Source organism: Schistocerca cancellata, chromosome 5 (assembly GCF_023864275.1).
Source record: "Schistocerca cancellata isolate TAMUIC-IGC-003103 chromosome 5, iqSchCanc2.1, whole genome shotgun sequence".
NCBI classification, from domain to species: Eukaryota; Metazoa; Arthropoda; class Insecta; order Orthoptera; family Acrididae; genus Schistocerca; species Schistocerca cancellata.
Window position 1 is genome coordinate 273379709 of NC_064630.1, and position 24055 is coordinate 273403763.

The following is a 24055-nucleotide window of genomic DNA, read 5'->3' on the forward strand; positions in this document are numbered from 1 at the left end:
TTTAGGCACATGAAGTCAAGTAGATCTTGTAGTGATTAGCACATAAAAGGGTGTGCTTATGAATTAATACTGAAAAAAGGTCACTGGAAATTTTTGGGCTGTCTTTTGGGGAATCAAGATTCCTTACTATGCTTTCTGTCAGTCTGCAGTTAATTGTGTGTGGTGACTTCAATGTAGATTTTCTCAAGGATTCTGATGGAAAAAAGTGCTCTGGAAACCTTATTTTGACGGTACAATTTGATCTTGGTAACTAACTTTCCAACAAGGGTGGATAAAGACAGTAGGATCCTAATTGGTAATGTTTTCTTTGGTAAAACTCAAAGCAAAAACATAACTGTTTACCTAGCAGCAAATGCTGTCTCTAATCATGATGGACAACTGTTGAGAGTAAATAAAACAGTGCTGTATTGTATGGATACTCATCAGTGGAAATAAATCAGGGTAACTAATGATTCCAGGACAGATGTTTTTAAGAATAGTTGACAAGAGATGGGCTGGGTGAAATTTGTAATGAATCAAATGCTAACATAAAATTTAATCTCTTCCATGAAAAATACATATCATTATTTGAAAATAGGTTTCTGCATTAGCTAATCAGAAAGGACATTAAACAGCCATGTGTGTGTGTGTGTGTGTGTGTGTGTGTGTGTGTGTGTGTAAAAAAAAAAGAAAGATTATTAAAAAATCAAGGAACATGCACGTAAATTCAGAAATCAGTAATTCCGACAACAGACTTAAGGCTATATGGAATGCAGTGGAAGGGCAATAAATAATGAATCACATATAGCATATATGTTTTATAATCATATTTTAAGGGTACGTGGACATCGTGGTGTATTTTTTGTTTGTATTTTGAAATATAATAACACAAAAACTGAAAAAGATGTAGAAGTGAAACTGTAATCAAATAATAGGGTATTTGATAGTTTTCTGGAAATTGTCTTAAATGATTAATAATGTCATCTTATGCTCCTAACAAGCTTTTTTTCCTCTTGAATTTCAGTATTCCTTCATAAAAATGGAAATGAAATTCAAATAATTTGAAAGCCCACGAAAATGCACCATTTGAGTCATGTGATGCCTGTGACGTTCCTGGCTAGCTTACTAGCTGCTCCTGTCATAATGCTAATTCACAGTGATGTTTAGTTTTGGAATTTACTTTTCGGAACATGGGTTACAAATAATGTATAGTACCTTACTGTGCACATACATCTATAAAAACGTATTAAAAGTTGTTTTTGAGTGTTCCAGAAAATGAGAAAATGCCTAAAATGTAGTTACATTGTCTGGCAATTTACCACCACATTCAAGCACAAGCTCACTAACTTAATTAAAGATGTGTTGCACTGTGAAGTTAACATTAATTTGCCTCCAGGATGTGCTCTTGTATTGTTACAATGAAGGATAGCATCATTTAGTGTCGTTTTATCCAGCTTCACATAAATTATTCAATAGCTCATTTGTTAGAGCTGTAGTGTGTTGAATTTTATAAGGCGATGTCCATAGATTGTTCAGATCCAACCCAGAAGAATATTTTAACTTATTTGTAAAACAACAGTTCTCTTGTAAGAAAATCAAATCACAATTGTGAAACTTCATCACATCAATCAACAACCAAATTTTTTTTTCCTTGCTGTTTTCATGTTAGTCGTTGTTCACACGCATTACATTCAAAGAGATATTTTCTGGTTAATATGCCCACACACTTTTTACTTTATTAGAAACAATGTTTATCTTTGCAATGTCAGCTCGATTCCTTGTTTAAATTTTTGAAGTTTCATCGTCTAACATAAAGATGAAGTAAGTCTGCTTCAGACGCTGGCAGTAGTTTACACTTTGTCACAGCCCTTAAATTTGTGTTACCTGCATGTTGTACATGCTTTATATCTTTCCATACAGAAAACCTCATCGTCCTACACTTCATTTTCTGTGGGATTATGGTGATATCTTCAACGGTAGCAATGTTTTCCAAAAAAGTCAATTGTCTGTTGTCCATTTCTCACACTGAGATCAATGTGAAGTTATATATAATACATCCCACAATTGAAATAACTGCTACAATCAGTTCTTGCTAATACTATTTTCGTATTTTGTGTAAAACTTTCAAAAATATATGACCCTTCCAGGATTTGAATGTGTGACTTCTGTATCTGCAGTCAGATGTGCTATTGTTGCTGGGAGCAGTACCTCTGCTGAGTGTTTCCTGCAGAGGACATCAGCACTAAGATTTGCCAAGAATAATTTTAGTTGCTTTGGGTCATAGCTGATGACTGATCGGAGGAAGGCAATGGCGAACTACCTCCGCTAAGACCTTGCCTAGTCGATGGTGCGGGTCTCCCGCATTGTCCCCTATGCTCCTCAGAGTATGGGACCTCATCATCATCATCATAATGACTGATAGTCGCAATCTAGTTGTAATATATGGACCCATTTGCAAAAGTTCTGTAGTTCCATAGTTTTAAGCAAGTGTAATGGTGTTGCAGGGAACAGGGAAAAGAATGTTCTTCATTGCACATATTGTTGCTCTAAATGGGTGGAGCATAAATGCATCAACTTTCACAAGGCTTCCACTGTCATTGTTCACAAAATTCGTTTCTGTTGTTACCTAAAAGTTGTAATTGCATGTTCCATCACTAAATAGCTAAGCTGTTTGCAGAAAAAGTACATAAAAACCTTGTAATCTCAACTAATAGTCCTTTTACAAAACACGTATAGCTTCATGTTACTCCTAGTCTTTGTCACCACAGTATCACCCAGTAACATGCAACCAAATTTTTATATTTGATGATGCTTAAGCTTTAATTATACAAAAATAACAGATATTTTTTGAGAATATTGACCGTAAATGCTATTTAAATGTTATAATCAATCAGAATAACATCAATCTGAACCATATTTTTAACATAGGAAAATAGCCTATTAGTATATTGTGACCTCTATGTGAGAACAGTTAACATATTGTGGAAATCATAATAGAGAAAAAATTGATTTTTAACTTACATAATGAATTATGTCTAATTTTTCTTTATATACACTGTACTTCCACACTGTTCAAAATAAAAGATCAGAACAAATTTTATTCTTTTAATTATTAACGTATTAAAAGAATAAATCAGGAATATTTATCAATTTATTGTTTTGCTTATTTAAATTTTTGTAAGTCAGTTTTTTTTCTCATAATAATTTAAGAACATATGATATGCTCCAGCTTAAAGTGTTTAATACATTGTTGAATAATCTGGTTCACTATGTAGGTAAACACTGTATTAGTATTCATACAAAATTTTGTTTTTGTAGCTTTAGTGTTGGAAGCAAAAATGCTGATTACAGGAAATTGGAACTAAAGATTTGCATGTGATTTTTTCCTCAATGACAACATGTCAAAACATTCCAGCTCCATATTCTTGTTGATTCTGAGTGTCTGTTTCAAATTGTTAAGTTTTCTTTCTTTTTGTTGTTATTCTGGCCTCCTTTGTAATGCTTTTGGCAGTTTTTTCTTCTTCAGTGGCACATTGCCTGTCCATTCTTAGATGACCATTTTTCATCTTGTTCTCAGTCTTGATACCTAGTCTGCTCATGGTTTTTAATCTGCTTGTTACTCCTCCGTTAAAACATATTATGACATTCATCACATCAATCAGAAAAGCTGACATTCCAACAAGTTTTTGACTTCCAGTCCCAAATTCAATTATTGAAACTTTCATTTGGGTCCTGTGTTTTGCCATGTACACATTTTTGAGGAGTTTAGGATCTGAAAGACCTTTATATAAGGCTTCAGTTCTGCCATAACATTTTTTGGCGAGGGGTGTGCATATGAAGTATTCCCTTTTGGGCAGAGGCCATGTTGTGCATGCTGATCACTGAATATTCTGTGAAACAGAGTTACCCATATATCTTTTCTCGTCTCTTTTGGTATTGAAAAATCATTAAAATATGCCTAAAACAGTCACAACAAGTTTACAACACAAATGCAAGGGAAAAAAAGTCCCACAGAAGTAAACTACTTGTATTGACAGGTTCATCAGTTGCAATAAATCCATGCTCACAGTACACTCACAGTAAAACAAAACTAGAACAAAACAGCACTAGCAAAAACAATCACTGTAGATGAACAGAACAAGCCAAGTCGACAACACAGGTGGCACTGAACTGGCAATGAGTTGCACTATACATGCCTGTCAGTAGAAATGCGCACTACACAAGCTCCACCCATGGAAATGTGATTCAGGTTTTTTTTTTTTTTTTTTTTTTTTTGGAAGAATAAATGGGCACTGTCTCTGTGGCTTTACTAGTAACTAACAAAATTCTGTCATCAGCGTGTTTAAAAAAATAATAATTCTGACCTTGGTATCTGTTTTGCCAGGTATGTTAATAATTGGTTTATTCCTCAGAGCAGAAATATGCAGGAGGGAACTTCCTCTACAGAATGTTTTTGTCATTAAGCAGCCATTTTGCCTGATTCAGTAATCTTTCTCCTCTTCCTCCTTCTGCTTGTTCTTCGCTACCTTATTTTCACAGACATCTCTCCCGAAACTTACTTCTTCATTTCTGTGTTTCCACTCTTTTGCTACATTTATGTACTTATGTATTTTCAAATTTCATCTATCACTTTCATGTTTCTGTATCTTATTGTGGCATTTCCTTCCTCTGGACGTTTCTCCTCTATTACCTACATTTCTGTTTTACATCGTCTTTGTCTCAATTATCTGTTGATCTTACACTTTCATTCCGTTATCTCTGGCATATTAGTTACCCTCCATATCTCACCCAATTTACCAGGTCTACAACTATAATCTGTTAATGACATTTCTCCATTATTTTGTTCTAATGTTTTGCATTGACAAAATATTCTGGGTAACTTTTCTGGTTATTCTTTCATAATACTGTTTCCTCTAACCCTATTCACTACTCAGGCACATGAAAGAAGCTCTCTATCTCAAAGCTACTGCTTTTGTCATTTTTTCCCTTGTATTTATTTATTTCAGTATTAGGAATATCTCTTTTGGATGTCTTGCATATATAGACTGTTCTGTGAGCAGATTGAGTGAATCAACATTGCAAAAAATTTAATCAACCAACAGGAAACATAAGCTTCCCAACACATATCATATATTTTATAAATATCTTTTGCTAACAGTTGAAATTAAAATAATGTAAATTGGCCATCTTTATTCATCCTCTAAATTCAGTGTGATGCTGTTAACTGTATGTCTGAATAATTTTTTGTTGTTCTTTCAGGATTTTACACCTGTTCATAAAATTGATGATATAATATGCACTCCCAGGCAGCCTGTAGAAAACAAATGTAATACAGTAAATGGAAACAAGTCATACCACTGTACAAACTGTGAGGATTCCACAGAAAATCCACTGAGTAAAAGTAATTTTTACCACAAAATAAGTGAACGTGGTCACATGCAAACTGTACAAAATTTGGGAAATTGCATGAAGGACACACGCAGATCTAGCATTAATCAAAGAAAACTTCTTACATGTAAGCGTAAATTAATAGTTGCTGAAGTACAAAATAAGATGTGTAGGTCTGGTAAAATATCAAAGAAAACATATGAAAAAATAACAAACAAATATCACTACAGATGCCTGCCACATGGAAGAAAATACCTCCTCCGTAGCACATCAGATGCACGATTATTACGAAAGAATAATCAGTGCAAGAAAGAACCAAGGGTGACTTCAGTTAACATTAGAGACAATGATAGAATAATGATACATCAGAGAAAGCAGCCTTTACAAACCAAAAGGAAACAAAATGTTTTGAATAAGAAAAATAACCTCCTTTATTGTCAGGGCAAAAATAATTCATCCAATTGCAGCAAACAGAATCAAGAAGGAAAGGGTAGTAAAGAGGTTGGCTCATGTACGGAATATGCTGTACAGAATATTGTATTAGAACCTGAACCTTGTTTCAAGGAATGCAGAAATGAAAGTGCAGTGGATGTGGAAAAGGACAAACAATGTGACACACTACTAAAATTGCCTTACAAGGAATCATGTCCAGTTGTTAGAGATATAAGATCAGGCAACGTCTTAAAGAACTGTGCAAACAGATTACGAAAGTCAAAGCAGCGAATATGTTGTCAAGATATTAGTGATACAGAAAGACCAAAGAAAAAATCAGAAAATCCTCCTCCACCAAAGGTGAGTAGTATATCAAATACATATCATTTAGTTTAATTATGACATGCTCATATGCCTTGCTATAAAACTAAACGATCATTCAGTTTTTAAATGTCCTAGCACTGAGCTTCTCAAGTTCGTCAATTTATGCTTGACTGGGTATGAATGTTGACTGTTTCTTGTACATCTGGGGAAATTTTCTTTGTGATGTAATTAAGAATTCAGCTTTTGTGTAAAATTAAAGGAGTATACTGACCTGTAAATTTACCACCACTTCTTTCTTATGCCAGCAGTACTTGCACGAATAAACCATTAATTTATTCATTTTTTTCCTCTCTCTGAAACTCGGTCTCCATAATTACCATTTTATAATGTTGCTGTTGTCATCGTCATCATCTTTGGAACTGGTCTGATGAAACTCTCCATGCTGTTCTACCCTTTGTGAGTCGCTTCATCTCTGTTTAACCACTGCACTCTATATCTATTCAGACAATGTTGCTGTACTCAAGTCTTAGTAACTTCTACCTCACACATTTCCAGCCATTACTAAATGAAGTATTCCATGATGCCTTACTGTGTTTTTTATCAGCCTAGCCCCTCTTTTACTCAAGTTGTGCCATAAATTTCTTTTTACCCCAATTCAATTAAGTACCTCTTCGTTAGTTATTCTTAGGTGGTAATATATTTCAGAAGCTTTTATCCTCTTCTTATCTGAATTGTGTATCATCCACAGTGCTCTTTGGACAAAGCTACAATTCAGACAACTACCTTCACAAAAGATATCCTAACACTTAAATTTATATCCAGTGTTAACAAAATTCACTTTCTCAGAAACTTGTTTGTTGTCAGTGCCAGTCTGCATTTTTTACCCCTCTACTTTGGCCATCATCTGTTACTTTGATGCCTAGATAATAATCTACTACTTTTAGGTACTCATTTCCTAAGCTTATCCCCTCAGCATCACCAGATGTAATTCAGTTGCACTCCATTATCTTTGTTTTACTTTTGTTGTTATTCATTCCAGTTAACATTGTCAAAATCTTTCCCAAAATCTGCAAATGCTATATCATCAGTCTATCTTCTAAGATAATTATTGCTTCACATTGCAACCACCCCCTGTTGTTTATTGAATAATTCACTTGGCTGTTGGACTAATGAAAGAAAAGAGATGGGAATTACTTCCAGGTGTGTAGACGGTTATTGAATTATACTGTGTGCCTGAACTGACCAACACACTGCTACCTATGTTTATAGGAAGCAAAATGTTATGCTATTTCTGTAATGATAAAAAATTGCTTAATGGAAACACAGTTTATTAAATCTTGAGACAAGTAAATGGTTCCTATTGTTTCTCACACAGTCTCACAGCACTCATTCCATCTGGCAACAATGAGAAGTTTAACTTGGAAATTATGTTAAGAAGAATTAAACTGACTCACTAGCTCACAATATAGCTTATTCCAATATCCGATACTACTGACAGTCAGTCACCTTTATAATATTAAAACTTCCAGATGGCATTAATGTGCCACACATATAATATTCTGTGATCTCTTTTTCACTTATAATTTTTGATTCTTTGCAAATACATTGACAAAACTTCTTCCATATTTATAGAAACACTTCCTCCCTTCACTTTACTATTCAAAATCTTAATACTGCACATACTTCAACAAGTTAAACTTTCCTTGACACTGACTGCACCCTGGCCTTAATCATCGGCTGAACTGCCTCTCCTGCTTCGGCCCAAGCATTAATCCCCACTTGTTAATGCAAATTGTTACCTCTGGAACCTTCTGAAGGCCAGTGATATGGGTATCCCCTGGAAGTTTGTGTTCATAATAGATTATTTGGTAATGGCAGTGCTTGATTGTGAAAAAAGAGGTTCTGGTGTTTTGACCTTCCAGGGGTGTTTTTTAAATTTAGAAGTCTTAAAACTTTATTTTAATGCCCTTTTTTTGTCAGACATACTGGTATGGCATACCGACGCCTACTGTCACAAATCAAGCACTGAGTAGGGGTATCGACAATGATACCCTTACATCCTTACACCTTCTTTGTTTTGCAGAACTGTAATGTTTTGATAAAATAACAAACCTCAAATCCCAAAAAATCAGTGCCCTCGACTGTTACTATGTAGCTAGACTCTAATTTATGGCTTTACATTTCTATAATATTTTGAGCAGTTAAATTACATTTACTCATTCACTCTCAAGATGTTTACATATTTAATTGACAATTTTTGTTTACTCGGTTATTAGCAGGGAAACAACCATCAAGTCACCGAACTACAAAATTTAAGGGTGCTTAAGCATAATATTGATTTGAGTGGTCTAGTCTCATTATTCTGATAGTCAATGCAAAAACAATATTTAAATCATGAAATGTAAATGAATACTGCAGAAATGCTGTTGTGTTACACAGTGTAAATGCACTAACACTTGTATAAATATGGACATAATACACAAGAAAAAACTAGAATAAAGATAACATTTGCAGATTTTAAACAAATTCACCTTAACTTTGTAGTAACCTATTATTCAAAATTATGGATGGTGATGAAACGTATCCCTTTGAAAATCCATTACTTCAGTCCAACATCAGATGCATTTTGCAAATTAGGCAGGGAACTCAATTGTTTATGTTTATCACAAAATGCATGAAAGTCATTTTGTTGCTCCAGTTCTTTAGTTGGTTAGTCATTTAATTACCCTATGATAAAAAGATAATTCTAAGCAAGACATCACAAAAACGTTAACAGAAGATATTCCAAACAGTAAAATCTTGTATTATTTTTTAAAGTTTGCTGAGATAAAACACACAGTGGCAAATAAATAGCACTGGGCAGTCTCACTCCATGTAATATTGACCTTTGAGCATCGTAATCACAAAAAAAAGAAGAAGAAAAAAAAAAACAACTACACAACGCCACTCATGCTATAGCATCAATGTGGGTGCCCCTTTTGAGTGCTCAGTTGGCAGTCTTGCCAGCTATTCAGATGTGTTCATCTAATTCCCCACTGCTGCAAGCCATGGGCTGCCACATTGTGGTGCTCTGGGTCCTTGTTGGCCATCTACAGCACACTATTTTATGTTTTTTTACCAGTACAGCCTTGTTGACTGCTACCACCTGTTATCACTGTGCTCTTTACAACACGTGTAACAATTTATATGTAGTATCAGCAGCAATTTTCAGTACCCATTCGCTTAACACACACGTATGAAAAACAGGCAGACAAAGTTGTCACATTCTATATTGCTATTTGTCCTTGTTTACGCTTACTGCTGTTTGTATGGCACTTAGCCTAGGCTCTGCTGTGTAGATTTAAACACACACAAAAAAGAGCATCATGCAGGCAACGGAGGGCATCGCTGTAGTGCTCTTTGGTGATTGTTTGACCCTGTGAGTTGTGCATGTGGTGTATCACATGATGGGAGTGAAAGAAAGCAGTCAGCATCACTTTGATGTTGATGATGACTGGGATATGGTTTACAAGGCCTTACCCATGCAACCAGAACTCATCACCTGTGGTCGTGGTGTTCACGAAGTTAGGGTCACTGTTTGCAGACTCCAACATGTCCTGTGAGACTTCAACACGAAGTTGCTTTTCCACCGTTAACAGCTTCGGCACAAATTTCATCAACACTGTCTTCATTGCCAAATTTTCAGTCACAATGGAATGTGCCAAAAAGTGCTTTTACCCATCTCTTCCGCAATTTCTCTGATAGTCACACATCCACACAGCATTCCCTTTGGCACTGACCTGGTCATTTCAACATGTTGATAGCTGATTGGAGTGTGGCTCGCTCTCCACCAGTGTGCAGCCGTCTTTAAACCGGTTGTACGACTCCTTAATCTGTGTGATGCCCATAGCATTGTCCCTGAAAGCAGTCCGAATCCTCTGAATGGTTTCCACGTGGCTATCACTCAGCTTCTGGCAAAATTTGATTTAGTAGCAGTGCTCCAGTCATTCCATCATTTCCCTTGCAATGAAAAACTGATGTGAGCACTACACTTAACCTCACTCTTTTGCTGCTTGCCAGCAACTGATGCTATCAACAGGCGGGAAAAAATTCACACATGTGCACCAAGGTTCAAAGTCAGCTCATGCAAGCACGCTAGATTCAGATCCATCAGATGCTCACAAAAAAAAGGGTCAGATACTTTTGTAATAGACCTTTACTTATCTCTTCTTTCTTAGTTCTCTATCTGTTCAAACATTTGTCTCATCTGATCAGATGTCTTCGTATTTGGGAAGATAGATACCTCAAGACCCATTTTACTACATCCTCTTCCTCAATTGGATTACGTAAGTGCTAGTTATTATCGATTTCCTTCTCCAAAAATTATGTTAATGTACATAGGCCTCTGTGGAATATTCTTTATTACAAACACATCTGCAGTGCAGTCCTGCGTGCGGTTTACTTTCTCGAAAATGGTGCCTCAAATTCAGCATATGTCATTCTTCCTTTTCTTTTTGCACTCAGTTATAAGCATCTTTGTTCAAATGATTAGCAACAAAGAGATTCTTTCAACATCAGCCTGTAGTAATGGTAGTATACCACTAAAACTCCTAACGAAATCATCAGCATGGACATCCCATTTAAGTTTGGATGTATTTAACTGCATACTCTGTAGAAAGTGTGACTGTCTTTGCTCCACATTACTTATGTCACCATTGCCCGCACATGGCAAGCTGACCTTTGATCAGCTCTGGAGCAACACTTTGCATTATTTCAGGTTGCATTTGAGTCAGTGTATTTGGGACTGACATATAGATTCCTTTCAATGTCATGCAGTGACTGCAAGTAATTACTAGCTCCATAATCTGAGTCATCTGTGTCATTAGCTGTCCACCTTTAGCAACCACTTTCTGCACCTTCAGATCCGGACTCGTGACATAAGAACAACGTGTTCATACCTTTCTATCATGAGGTCAACTTCTGGAGGTGTTTGTGTCAGTACAGGATTATTCAAAAAAATGTTTACAAACTGACATTGCACATTGTGCATACAACAAGGGTTAGTAATCGCATAGGAACCGGCAGTCGCAATGGCCATCCGGGACTAATAAATGACATTGCAGTTATTTACTCTCAGGCTACAAATGGATGCCCACTACAGGAGGTGCTCAAAGTTTTGTCCAGATGCATCGAGACATGCCACATTGACGATGTGTTGAAGAGCACATTCTGCTGCCGCAGCAATCCTGCCCACTAAGCCCCCCAGCGATGTAACAGTTGTTTCATACACAAGACCATTCAGATACAGTCACAGGAAAAACTTGATTGGGGACAGATCGGGTGAGCGTGATGGATCAATCCAGGAAAGATTACCTGCTGATGGTGTCCTCAGTTGTCTGCTGAAACGAGCCGGGGCTCCCTCGTGCTGAAATTGAACGCAGTGATGAATAGGCATGGGAACATTATTCAGCAGTTCCTGCAGGAATACAAGATACATGTGACCATCAAGTTGGTTCCAGATAGAGTACAGCTCAATTAAATAGTCTCTGACCTATACATTAAGAGTAAATTTGCGTTGTGAGGCATGTGCACGATACAGTGGCATGGATTTTCGTCCATTGCAAATGGCGATGCCATAAATCAAATGCATCTCAGCCATTAATTGGTACGTATAGATACCCATGTTACTCCCAGTGCTTCCATGACATGAATGGTGATGGTCTCAATGCCCTCTGCCCGTGTTTGTATGGCAATGCCCTCTTGTGACACTAGTGCCCTCTTGTGATGTTTGACACCCAGTTCCTGTGTGATTAGTGTTCCTTATTTGCATGCCCAATGTGCCCTGTCAAATTGTAAACATTTTTTGAATTGCCTGGTATTTTGCAACACTGACTTATTAAAATGTTGGTTCTGTAATATTCACATCTGTCAGTACCTCCTTTCTTTGGAATTGATATTATTACAGTCTTCTTGACTTCTGAGCATATTTTGCCGGCATTATGCACTTTCCCAAGGAACTCAGTAATTCTGAGTCATCTACTCCAGGTACCTTGTTTCAGTTCTTTCAGTGTTCTGTCAAATTATTCTTGTAGTTCCATACCTCCCATCTCATTTTCGTATAATCCATCTTCTCTTTCTATAATATTGTCTTCCATTTGGTTATCTTTGTATAGCTGTTCTATGTGTTCTTTCCACTTCCATGCATTCCCTTCTTTGCTTAGTACTGAATTTGTGATGTTCAGGAGCAATTTTGCTTCTGTCCAAAGGTTTCTTTAATTTCCTATAGGCAGCCTGTATCTTTCTCAGTCATGCATGCTTTACAGCTTTGCATTCCTCCTCTAGCCATTCCTGCTTAGCAATTTTCCACTGTCAGTCTCATTTTTTAGACATCAGTTTTCCCTTTTGCTTGCTTTATATTTGTATTTTGTCTTTTTGTTGATTACATTCAACATCTCGTGTGTTACTCAAGGATTTCTGCTGGGCCTTGTGTTTTTGCTTATTTGTTTCCCTGCTGCCTTCACTATTTCATCTCTGGAAGCTACTCACTGCCTTGTATTGTATTCCATTCCCCCGTTTCTGCAAATGTTGTCTAATACTCCCTTCGTAGTTCTCAACAACCAGTGGTTCTTTCAGTTTATTGAGGTCCAGTCTCCTCAATTTTCTACCTGTCTGGAATTTCTTTAGTTTCAATCTAGAGTTGGTAACCATTAAATTATTGTCAGAGTCAACATCTGTTACTGGAAATTTTTTGCAGTGTTTTGAAATCTCTGCCCTACAGTTATATAATCTGTTTGAAACCTTCCTTTGCCTGCAAGTGTTTTCAAAATACCTTCATTCATGATAATTAAACCAAGTGTCTGGAATTATTAAATTGTACTCTGTGCATAATACTACCAGGTGGCATCTTTGTTTCATTTCTTTCCCCTGATCCATGTTTTCGTGCTATTTTCCCCCTATTCATTTTTTTAGTGTCAATTTCCAGTCCTCATGTGCAATAAAATGTTTGTCTCCATTGATGTATTCAATCATTTCTGGTAGCAGATCATTTTTTCGTGTTACTTTGTAACGATACATGTTGAATGTTACTTAACTTAAGTTTCTTCTGCTTGGTCCATTGATGAATGAATGCGAAATTTTCATGCTTCACAAAATTTATTCACATTAATTGACATCCAAACTGCACACTCATCATATAAACAAAACAAGGACAGACTTCACTAATCTCTTTGACTTCCAAGAGTAACTTCAAAACCGACTTGTCACAGCATCACTGCATCGCTTTATATAGAATTTTAACAATAGCTTCCTAAATAAAGCATTATTAATTTTGTAATTAAAATTTACAAAACATAAAGAAACAGCCGAATAAGGTATAAAATACAGTATTGAATGGCAATATTTTATAGTAATATCTTTAATTTTCCATAAGAAAATCATTCTGAACTTTAATTACAATAATATCTCTTGTATTATTTTAGTTAATGTAATCAATTACAGTTTGGTTACTAACATTCAATGGTAGTACAGAGGTCATACTTTATCCGATTACATACATAAAATGCACAAATAAGGCCTCAAATTCTGGAAATTGGAGAACTGTGGTATGTAAACAATTGGAGAGTTAATTAGATATGTAATTACAAAGAATATTAATTGCAGAGGATGACATAAAAATAAATAACAAATGAAAATACATTGCTGGATAATAAATTTTAAGCTGTTTCTCAAGATAGTGCAAATTAGAACAGCATGCCACCCTCCACCTCAAAAAACTATCCAATCTCCTGGTTTCCCAGCTCTGGAAAGGCAACTCACTCACCCTCCACAACCTTTCCAGCAAACCTCAACCTCCTCTCATTGCACACAGACCCAGTCTCTCCCATCTACTCAATCTCTCACTTCCAGCTCCACTCCCCCCAAAACCTCAAAATTCTAAGCAATAAAATCTGGAACCACAACACCCTAATTCAGTAGTTAACCTTTCCTCCAAACCTGTCTCCCAATTCGAAACCTCTGTCCTATCCAAAGGCCTCACCTTCAGCCCTACTCTCAGATTCAACCAAACAGCCCTCGTCAAAGATTTACTGCCCTACACTCGTATTCTCTGCTGGAAATATCACTTTGCCACGAAGAAAAATAACCCTAATCCTACTCCTAATGATCCAACTCCCCAACACACTATCCAAATTGAACCCTGTCTGGAACAGTTCCATCCTCCGTCACAGTGGGACCCACCTCCTCTTCCTCAAAATCACCCTCTCCAAACCTTCCAGGAATTTCTCACTTCCAGCCTTGCCTCTCAATCCTTCTTGAAAAACCTTAATCCTATTCCCAACATCACCACTGCTGAAGCCCAGGCTATCTGTGATCTGAAGGCTGACCGATCCATCGTCATTCTTCCGGTGGACAAGGGTTCCACGACTGTGGTACTTGATCGTCGGGAGTATGTGGCTGAGGGACTGCGTCAGCTTTCAGACAACACTACATACAAAGTTTGCCAAGGTAATCCCATTCCTGATGTCCAGGCGGAGCTTCAAGGAATCCTCAGAACCTTAGGCCCCCTACAAAACCTATCACCTGACTCCATCAACCTCCTGACGCCACCGACACCCTGCACCTGTACCTTCTATCTACTTCCTAAAATTTGCAAACCCAATCATCCCGGCCGCCCCATTGTAGCTGGTTACCAAGCCCCCACAGAACGTATCTCTGCCTACGTAGATCAACACCTTCAACCCATTACATGCAGTCTCCCATCCTTCATCAAAGACACCATCCACTTTCTCGAATGCCTGGATTCCTTACCCAATCTGTTACCCCCGGAAACCATCCTTTTAACCATTGATTCCACTTCCTTATACACAAATATTCCGCACGTCCAGGGCCTCGCTGCGATGGAGCACTTCCTCTCACACCGATCACCTACCACCATACCTAAAACTTCTTTTCTCATCACCTTAGCCAGCTTCATCCTGACTCACAACTTCTTCATTTTCGAAGGCCAGACATACCAACAATTAAAGGGAATAGCCATGGGTACCAGGATGGCCCCCTCGTACGCCAACCTATTTATGGGTCGCTTAGAGGAAGCCTTCTTGGTTACCCAGGCCTGCCAACCCAAAGTTTGGTACAGATTTATTGATGACATCTTCATGATCTGGACTCATAGTGAAGAAGAACTCCAAAATTTCCTCTCCAACCTCAACTCCTTTGGTTCCATCAGATTCACCTGGTCCTACTCCAAATCCCATGCCACTTTCCTTGACGTTGACCTCCATCTGTTCAATGGCCAGCTTCACACATCCGTCCACATCAAACCCACCAACAAGCAACAGTACCTCCATTATGACAGCTGCCACCCATTCCATATCAAACGGTCCCTTCCCTACAGCCTAGGTCTTCATGGCAAACGTATCTGCTCCAGTCTGGAATCCCTGAACCATTACACCAACAACCTGTAAATAGCTTTCGCATCCCGCAACTACCCTCCCGACCTGGTACAGAAGCAAATAACCAGAGCCACTTCCTCATCCCCTCAAACCCAGAACCTCCCACAGAAGAACCCCAAAAGTGCCCCACTTGTGACAGGATACTTCCCAGGACTGGATCAGACTCTGAATGTGGCTCTCCAGCAGGGATACGACTTCCTCAGATCCTGCCCTGAAATGAGATCCATCCTTCATGAAATCCTCCCCACTCCACCAAGAGTGTCTTTCCGCCGTCCACCTAACCTTCGTAACCTCTTGGTTCATCCCTATGAAATCCCCAAACCACCTTCCCTACCCTCTGGCTCCTACCCTTGTAACTGCCCCCGGTGTAAAACCTGTCCCATGCACCCTCCCATCACCACCTAATCCAGTCCTGTAACCCTGAAGGTGTACACGATCAAAGAAAGGCAGAGCCACGTGTGAAAGCACCCACGTGATTTACCAACTGACATGCCTACACTGTGAAGCTTTCTATGTGGGAATGACCAGCAACAAACTGTCCATTCGCATGAATGGACACAGGCAGACAGTGTTTGTTGGTAATGAGGATCACCCTGTGGCTAAACATGCCTTGGTGCATGACCAGCACATCTTGGCACAGTGTTACACCGTCCGGGTTATCTGGATACTTCCCACTAACACCAACCTATCAGAACTCCGGAGATGGGAACTTGCCCTTCAGTATATTCTCTCTTCCCGTTACCCACCAGGCCTCAACCTCTGCTAATTTCAAGTTGCCGCTGCTCATACCTCACCTGTTATTCAACAACATCTATGCCTCTGTACTTCCACCTCGACTGACATCTCTGCTCAAACTCTTTGCTTTTACAAATGTCTGCTTGTGTCGGTATATGTGCGGATGTAAATATGTGTGTGTGTGCGAGTGTATACCTGTCCTTTTTTCCCCCTGAGGTAAGCCTTTCCGCTCCCGGGATTGGAATGAGTCCTTACCCTCTCCCTTAAAACCCACATCCTTCCGTCTTTCTCTCTCCTTCCCTCTTTCCTGATGAAGCAACCATGGGTTGCGAAAGCTTGAATGTTGTGTGTGTGTTTGTGTTTGTGTGTCTATCAACATACCAATGCTTTCGTTTGGTAAGTTACATCATCTTTGTTTTTAGATATATTTTTCTCACGTGGAATGTTTCCCTGTGTGTGTGTGTGTGTGTGTGTGTGTGTGTGTGTGTGTGTGTGTGTTTATATATAAATGTCTGCTTGTGTCTGTGTATGTGCGGATGGATATGTGTGTCTGTACGAGTGTATACCTGCCCTTTTTCCCCCTAAGGTAAGTCTTTCCGCTCCCAGGATTGGAATGACTCCTTACCCTCTCCCTTAAAACCCACATCCCTTCGTCTTTCCCTCTCCTTCCCTCTTTCCTGACGAAGCAACGGTTGGTTGGGAAAGCTAGAATTTTGTGTGTTTGTGTGTCTATCGAACTGCCAGCACTTTCGTTTGGTAAGTCACATCATCTTTGTTTGATGTCTACATCTTACCCACATTTGTATTCTGTTACTAATTTAAGGGGTTGGATATAGTCATAAGCCACATTCTATAGTTTTGAGATACAGTGACTTGAAAGTTTCATGGAAGTATAAAAATGTTGAAGACAATATAGACATTTCCTTTTTGCGTATAATTATACTTTAATACACTACAAACCCTGTGTGGAATGTAAAATCTTCTTTCTGTTATGTAATATTAATTTGAGAGTCATTTTAATTATGGTGTGGTCAAAAATAGCTTATGACTGTGTCTCACTGAAAATAATTTAGAACACACAATACATTTTTAAGGTTTTATTTTGAAAATTATGTAACAACTAGTAATTTTTAACAATTTTTACACTTTCACATACACACATACATAACAGATAAGTCAGTCTAATACTTTATTTACACTGTAAATGTGAAATCAAGGAAGTTCTATGTCATCATCGTTCACATTATTTCCAGCACATGACTGAAAAAAGTGTTCATATTTTGCAGGTATGTATGCTGTAAGAGACAGTATGTCATCAATTTTTTTCTGATTAATTTGAAGTGGCTTTCTATATATTATTGACAGCTGAAATAGATCTGGTTCAGCAGGTCTTCCTTTCCTCTTGCTATGTAGATACACTGATGTGAAGGTTCCTATATCTAGGAAACAGTGCTTCACTTTTAGTGTGGAGGGATCTTTACACTCAGAATTAAATTGAGTCGCTTCACTAAAGCGAATGGGATCTCCAGAGATTAATGACTTCAGATCACCTATGATTCTAAAGTTTTGTCTGTGCATTTTCATCACAATGAAATTTTTGGGACTACCAGATTCTGCCCATTCATCTGGCATGTATATTATTGGATGCCTGTTTCTCACATAAAATTCAATGCGACCAGAATCACGATCACAAGGAAGTCTAATATGACCTACCATAGGGAAATAATGCTGCACAGATTCAAATCTTTTGGTGGCAACGAGAGTCCCTTCCAGGGCAATAAGAGACCAATTCTTTGCCTGGCACTTACAGTTACCTGTGATTATGCAGAGATTTTGAGCTTGAGTGATAGTTATCTCTAAGTATTTTAATAAACAGCTCCCAACTTCATCTGAATGCCTTCCTCCGTTCTTCTCACTCCACAGAAACATGTATCCCTTATTTCACTCACTATCATGGATACCGTAGTTATATGTCCATATTTTTCACTTGTAGAATGCTGGGCCAATTGTTAATTTTGGCATGGGAGACATTTGTTGCATGTCCATTGCTATTACATGGTGCTCTTTCACATTCTCGTTAGCCAGAGAAGTTAATGACATGATCATATTTTGCCCGCTTTCAGCCTTTCTTAGGTGCAACTCATGTTTTTTTTACACATAATTCTGGGTTGCTCGTTGCTGTTAGAAAGGCATCACATGTTGAACACATGTTGCGTTTTGGCAGTTTGAAGCCGATGTTAAATTCGGACACAAAAATTGCCTTGAATTTGCTTTGTGATACAGTGGGGACACCATTTCCTTGCAGTATTCAGAGTATTTTGTTGGGGTTCTGCTGCCTGCTATAGTGACTGTTATATTTTGGTATAACATGGAGAAAGGCTCTGACACATTGCACAGCTTCGTCTTGAAATTTATGTGGATGGTTGCAATGTTTGCCTGAAAAAAGAAAAAAAAAAAAAAAAAGAAGAAGCACATGAGTAGATACATTACTACGTGTTGTTATTATACTTCAACATTATTTTATTTGATTAAAATGGATACTTTATAGTAAAATTTAATATACAAATCTCTTCCATCTTCTTTTGGAACTGCGTGACCCAGCTTCATTCGCTGTTGCAAATTCCTCACTCTTCTTGTATAGCTCTGTAAGCCATGAATCCTGACATAAGCTTGCTTGCAAATCATTACTTCCATTCCATTTACTTTCACACTCTATGAAAATGACACAGCTCTAGTCTTTTTTGTACAGCTGTGAAAGAAAGAAATGTAAAGCAGAACAAGGTAAAGTAAATTTGGACCAATTGGTGCATTAGTGTTTAAAAAAGGTGAAACGAACCATAGCTTTTTTTGTCATACAACACGTTAGGTAAGTATTGTGGGCATTAAAGTTTCCTTTGTCCCAAAACGAGTAAAAAATATTTTCTTCTTCTCTTTAAACAGAAACACCCTTTGAACATGTCTACTCAACACATTGCTGGTGTTTCATAAGGTGAACTACGGAAGGGTCAGTAGAAGTTTGTGAAACACCCTCTAGTTGCTTCTTGTCACATAATGGGGCAAAGAGAGTGGGCATTCAGCTGCTTACTCTTCAGTTTGCAGACCTACGAAGGAGAGGAATGCACAATTACAATCTGATGACCTGCCTTCCCTCGCGCCTCTGCTCTCCACCCCACATAACCCTCCAGCCCGTCACGTTTCGGAGTATAATTTATTCCTTAATACGATACTACTGCAGTTATATGTGGTACACAAATTTAACATTTGTTCTTAGACATCTTCATTTAACGTTAAACATAAATTTTGTACTATTAAAAGACTATTTTTAATAATCTGTGACTTTTCCTTCACTTGCAATGCAGAAACTATCAGTCCTAGGGAAAAAATGAATAGGAGAATTTTTGTAGAAAATTTAATGTAGTTTAATTTTGTAATGGTAAACATTTTTTCTAGAAGCCACTGTTTTTGAGTTATTGAAGAAAAACCTAAAAAAGGTACTCTTAAATACCCTCTTACCTCCTTGCTCACACCCCATTGGTTCAGATTTTCAGTAGGTTATTCTTGACATTCCCCACTTGCACTGTACAAAAATTTGCAGCTACACAAATTTTTCTCTTATTCAATCTTTTTTTGGTCTTTGATGATTGGGCTATAATGCAGGAGCAGGTCTAATAATGAATAAAAAAAGTAGGAATGTGTGAAACTACTATGAACATTGTAGTGAATGGATTATTGTAGCCGAGGTTGGAAGCGAACACCCACCACAGTAGTAAATGTTTATACGACAACCAACTCCACAGACAGTGAAAATACTGCGACTGGCTCTGTGGATTATGAAGAGATTGAAAGAACATACGATGAGATAAAAGAAGTTATTCGGATAGTAATGGGAGAGGTAAATATAATTGTGAAGGTGGACTGGAATGTAGTAGTAGGAAAAGGAAGAGGGGGGGGGGGCAGATAGTAGGAGAACATAGATGGGGGAAAGGAATGAAAGAGGAACCTGTCCTGCTAGAATGTTGTACAGAGGACAATTTAATCATTGCTAACATTTTGTTTAAGAATCATTAGAGGAGGTCATATATAGGGTCTGTCCCAAAAGTTCCCTGAATGATTTTTGACAATGCTGGCTGGTCATGCAGAGCTTCAGATGGAGAAGACAGTGGGGGATCTAAGCTTTGAAATGAGAGCAGTGCCAGTCGCCTTCAGGGAGTTGTTGAGGCAGAGTCACGCTCTGGACAGAGGCAATCTACTCATAGAGCAGAAAATGGACCGGGTTTTGGAGCAGCATTATTGCAATCAAGTTCTATGAGAAACTGGAGAAAAACTGGGTGGAGATGCTTGAAATGCTTCAAAAAGCCTACAGTGATGGAGTAATGAAACAAAGCCAATCTTATCATGTGGCACAAGAGGTTCCAGGAAGGTCGGGAGTCTGTCAACGACAACGACCACTCAGCATGCCAGTCGACATAAAAAATGGTCGACTTGGTGCAAAAAGTTGTGGAGAAGGGTGAATAATGGTGTTCGGATGATTGCAGAGGATTCTGGAACATCAAAAACAAACATTCACCACATTTTAACTGAGGATCTTCAAATGAAGAAAGTGTGCGAAAATGGTGCCAAAAGTCCCGACGAGTGAGATGAAAGAGCAGTGTTTGTTGAAGTGCAAGGAATTGCATGAGTGCTATAAAACAGCCCAGAATTTTTGTACAGAGTGAGCAGTGGGGATGAGACATGGATTTTTGGGTACGATCCCGAAACAAAGTGTCAAAGCAGTGAAACTCACATGGAGGAGTCTCCTACCCCAAAACAGCAAGGGTGAGCAAATCACAAATCAAAGCAATGCTCATTCTGTTTTTTAGCATAAAAGGTATAGTTCACAGTGAATTTGTGCCACAAGGACAAGCAGCCGACAAGAAGTGTTACTATGAAATGCTCAAACAGTTGTGCAACATGGTTCAACGCATCTAAAAAGAAATTCCTGACAATTGGATCGTGCACCATGACAGTGCATCAGGCCACACCACACTCATCATCTCCAAGTTGCTGGGCAAAATGGGTGTGGCAGTGTTGCCCCAGCTGCTGCACAGCACCAATCTGGCACCAGTGAACTTCTTTTTGTTCCCAAGGATTAAAAGAAATCTGAAAGGAACTCGACGTGGCACACTGGAGGCAGTAAAAGCCACTTCGGGGACCGCACTGAAGGAGATTCCCATTGAAGACTTCCAGGGTGCCCTAAGTGATTGGGTGAAGCATTGGCAACAATGCATTGAAGCAGAGGGACAATACTTTCAAAAGTTCTGAAAATATTGTAAACTTAATCAAATTTTTAAAAAATATTCTGGGAACTTTTGGGACAGACTGTGCATGTTAAAGTGATCTGAAGACACTGGAAGGTTTCAGACTGATCATATAACAGTAAGAGTTGACAGACACAGAGAGGGAGATGTGACCTTTGACCATAGGGGCTATGAACTGTAGATTAAAACTGAAGAAGAAATTGCAAAGAGGTAGGAAATTAGGTAGATATGACCTGGATAAGTTGAAAGAACCAGACGTTGAGCTTCAAAGAGAGTATTAGGTGATGATTAACTGAAACAGAGGAAATTAATATAGCAGAATGCAAATGGGTAGCATTAAGAGAAGATATAGTGAAGGCAGTAGATTATCAAGTAGGTAAAACGGTGAGGCTTAGTAGAAATCCTTGGATAACACAAGAGACAGTGAATTTAATTGATGAAAGAAGAAAACATAAAAATGCAGCAAATGAAGCAGGTGAAAGGGAATACAAAGAGAGAGAGATTGGCAGAAAGTGCAAAATGGCTAAACAGGAGTTGCTAGAGGACAAATTTTAAGTCCATAAAACAAGGCTGGCCACAGCATGCCAACTCCAAACATGCAACATGTCCAGGCCATGGATGTACCGAGGCCTGGCCTGTCACTCAGCTTTGCTCATTCCTTCTCGGAAGTACCCAGGACAGCACGACATTCCACTTAGCATTGCGGTGCGGCAGTTTCCAGTCTGCACCACTCTCTGAGTTCGGCAGCATTTTCATGTCAGCGCTGTTTATCTTTCGCTATTTGTTCGTAATATGACGAACTTTACAGATCCAGTGGCTGTTTGTGATCTGTTGTCATAATCCTTTAAAATGAATGAGAATGACAGAAGAGGGGACAAGAACTCTCAGTTCACGTAAGTGACAAGTATTGCTTATTTGCTACGAAATGACGTTATAATACCATGCAGGAAGAATTTAAACTTTTAGATGACAAGGAAAGAGCAAAAAATTACTATTGACAGATGGGATTAATTGTACTGTGCTTCAAGAAGCACTTTGTGCTAAATTTGCAGGCATGAAGCACTTGAAGGAATAGCAACATTTCTGAAGTCACACCCATTTTTCCATATTCAGTTTCAACAGTTTTCAATAGAAATGAACGAAGAGTATGGAGACTTCATATATTGCCGCAGAGTGTGTGGGCTAAGTCTGGGGGGCCTGCCTGGAGTGATTTTTTTGTTTAAATCTTGCTGTTGTTGAATTTATGAAGGAAGGAAAAAGAAGTATTAGATAACTTCTTTCTGATTTGATGTTCATGCATTTAAGAAAGAAAATCACATTGTAGAAGAACACTTTCGACTAGGAATCCAGTTCCCTAAGCTCACTGGTATTAAAGAAAGAGTGAGATTGGAAGAATTCGTTGTGGCCTTGCAAGAGTTACAACAATAATTTTATAAAGGTTTTGAGGGCGTGTCAGTCTTTCATATGTTTTTGAGACCATTTGCCGTTTAAGTTGAAAGCGTCTCTGTGTATGTGCAGATGTAACTGATTGACCTGCAAGGTGATTCCAGTTTTAATTATATATCTTTGTATATTACAACTGTCCCGGACATACACATTACTTTTCTCAGGTAGATTGTCCAAGTTCCCGTAAAGAGGTTGCAAATGTGCTACAATATTTCGATCGACATATTTGTGTGAAAGACCTTTTTTGGATTATGAAACTAAATACATCACTATTATATGTAACTTAGTGCAAAACTCTGTGGTCTGCATCTGTTCATATGCCAGTAGTTTGTCCCAGATAAAAATCATATTTCGTCTTCATTGTGCTAAAAATAATTAATTAATACTGAAAACTTGTGTGTTTGTGATCTGTGTTGTTTGAGAAATTTGAAATATGAAATATGCAGCATGTCTGTACTGCCATTTAAATGTGGCATGTTCGCTGTTTTTATATTTCAGAAGAAGGTCTTTTGGCCGAAAGCTAAAATTTATAGCAGTCTTGTCGTTATGGCTACCTGTGGCTCAATGCCTCTTCTATATGGTGAGCAGCAATCTATACTTTGCACAACATTGTTATTATTCCATCCTGACCTTTCCATTCTCAGAAATCACCAATGGAATCTACACTCCAACGGCTGCCACCCCTTCCACACCAAAAATGCCCTCCCTTACAGTGTGGCCACCCATTGTACATACATCTACATTGATGAGTACTCCCTTGTGCTGTCATCGTGTGTTTTCCTGTTAAAAGTGAACAGTGCATTCCGAATTTGATGTGGTTCTGGGAAAAGTGAAGAAATTGTTAGTAAACAACACTATAATGAAATTAAATTTCACATTCATTATTTATTCTAGGAGAGATAAATTTGTCTTTTTTAGAGGAGTAACTTTAATATAAAAAGGAAACTACATTACTGACAATACCATTGTTGTTTTGTTGTTGTGGTCTTCAGTCCAGAGACTGATTTGATGCAGCTCTCCATGCTA

The 24055-nt window shown here is 38.2% G+C and overlaps 1 protein-coding gene across 1 annotated transcript in view; it reads left to right on the plus strand.

Annotated features, from left to right (window-relative positions):
- LOC126188864 (uncharacterized) overlaps nucleotides 1–24055 on the plus strand; it is a 245249-nt gene that overhangs the window by 120335 nt on the left and 100859 nt on the right. The window contains exon 8 of the mRNA XM_049930512.1: nucleotides 5239–6159. Within this exon, the coding sequence (XP_049786469.1) occupies nucleotides 5239–6159 (921 nt within the window). The remainder of the gene's footprint in view (nucleotides 1–5238; nucleotides 6160–24055) is intronic.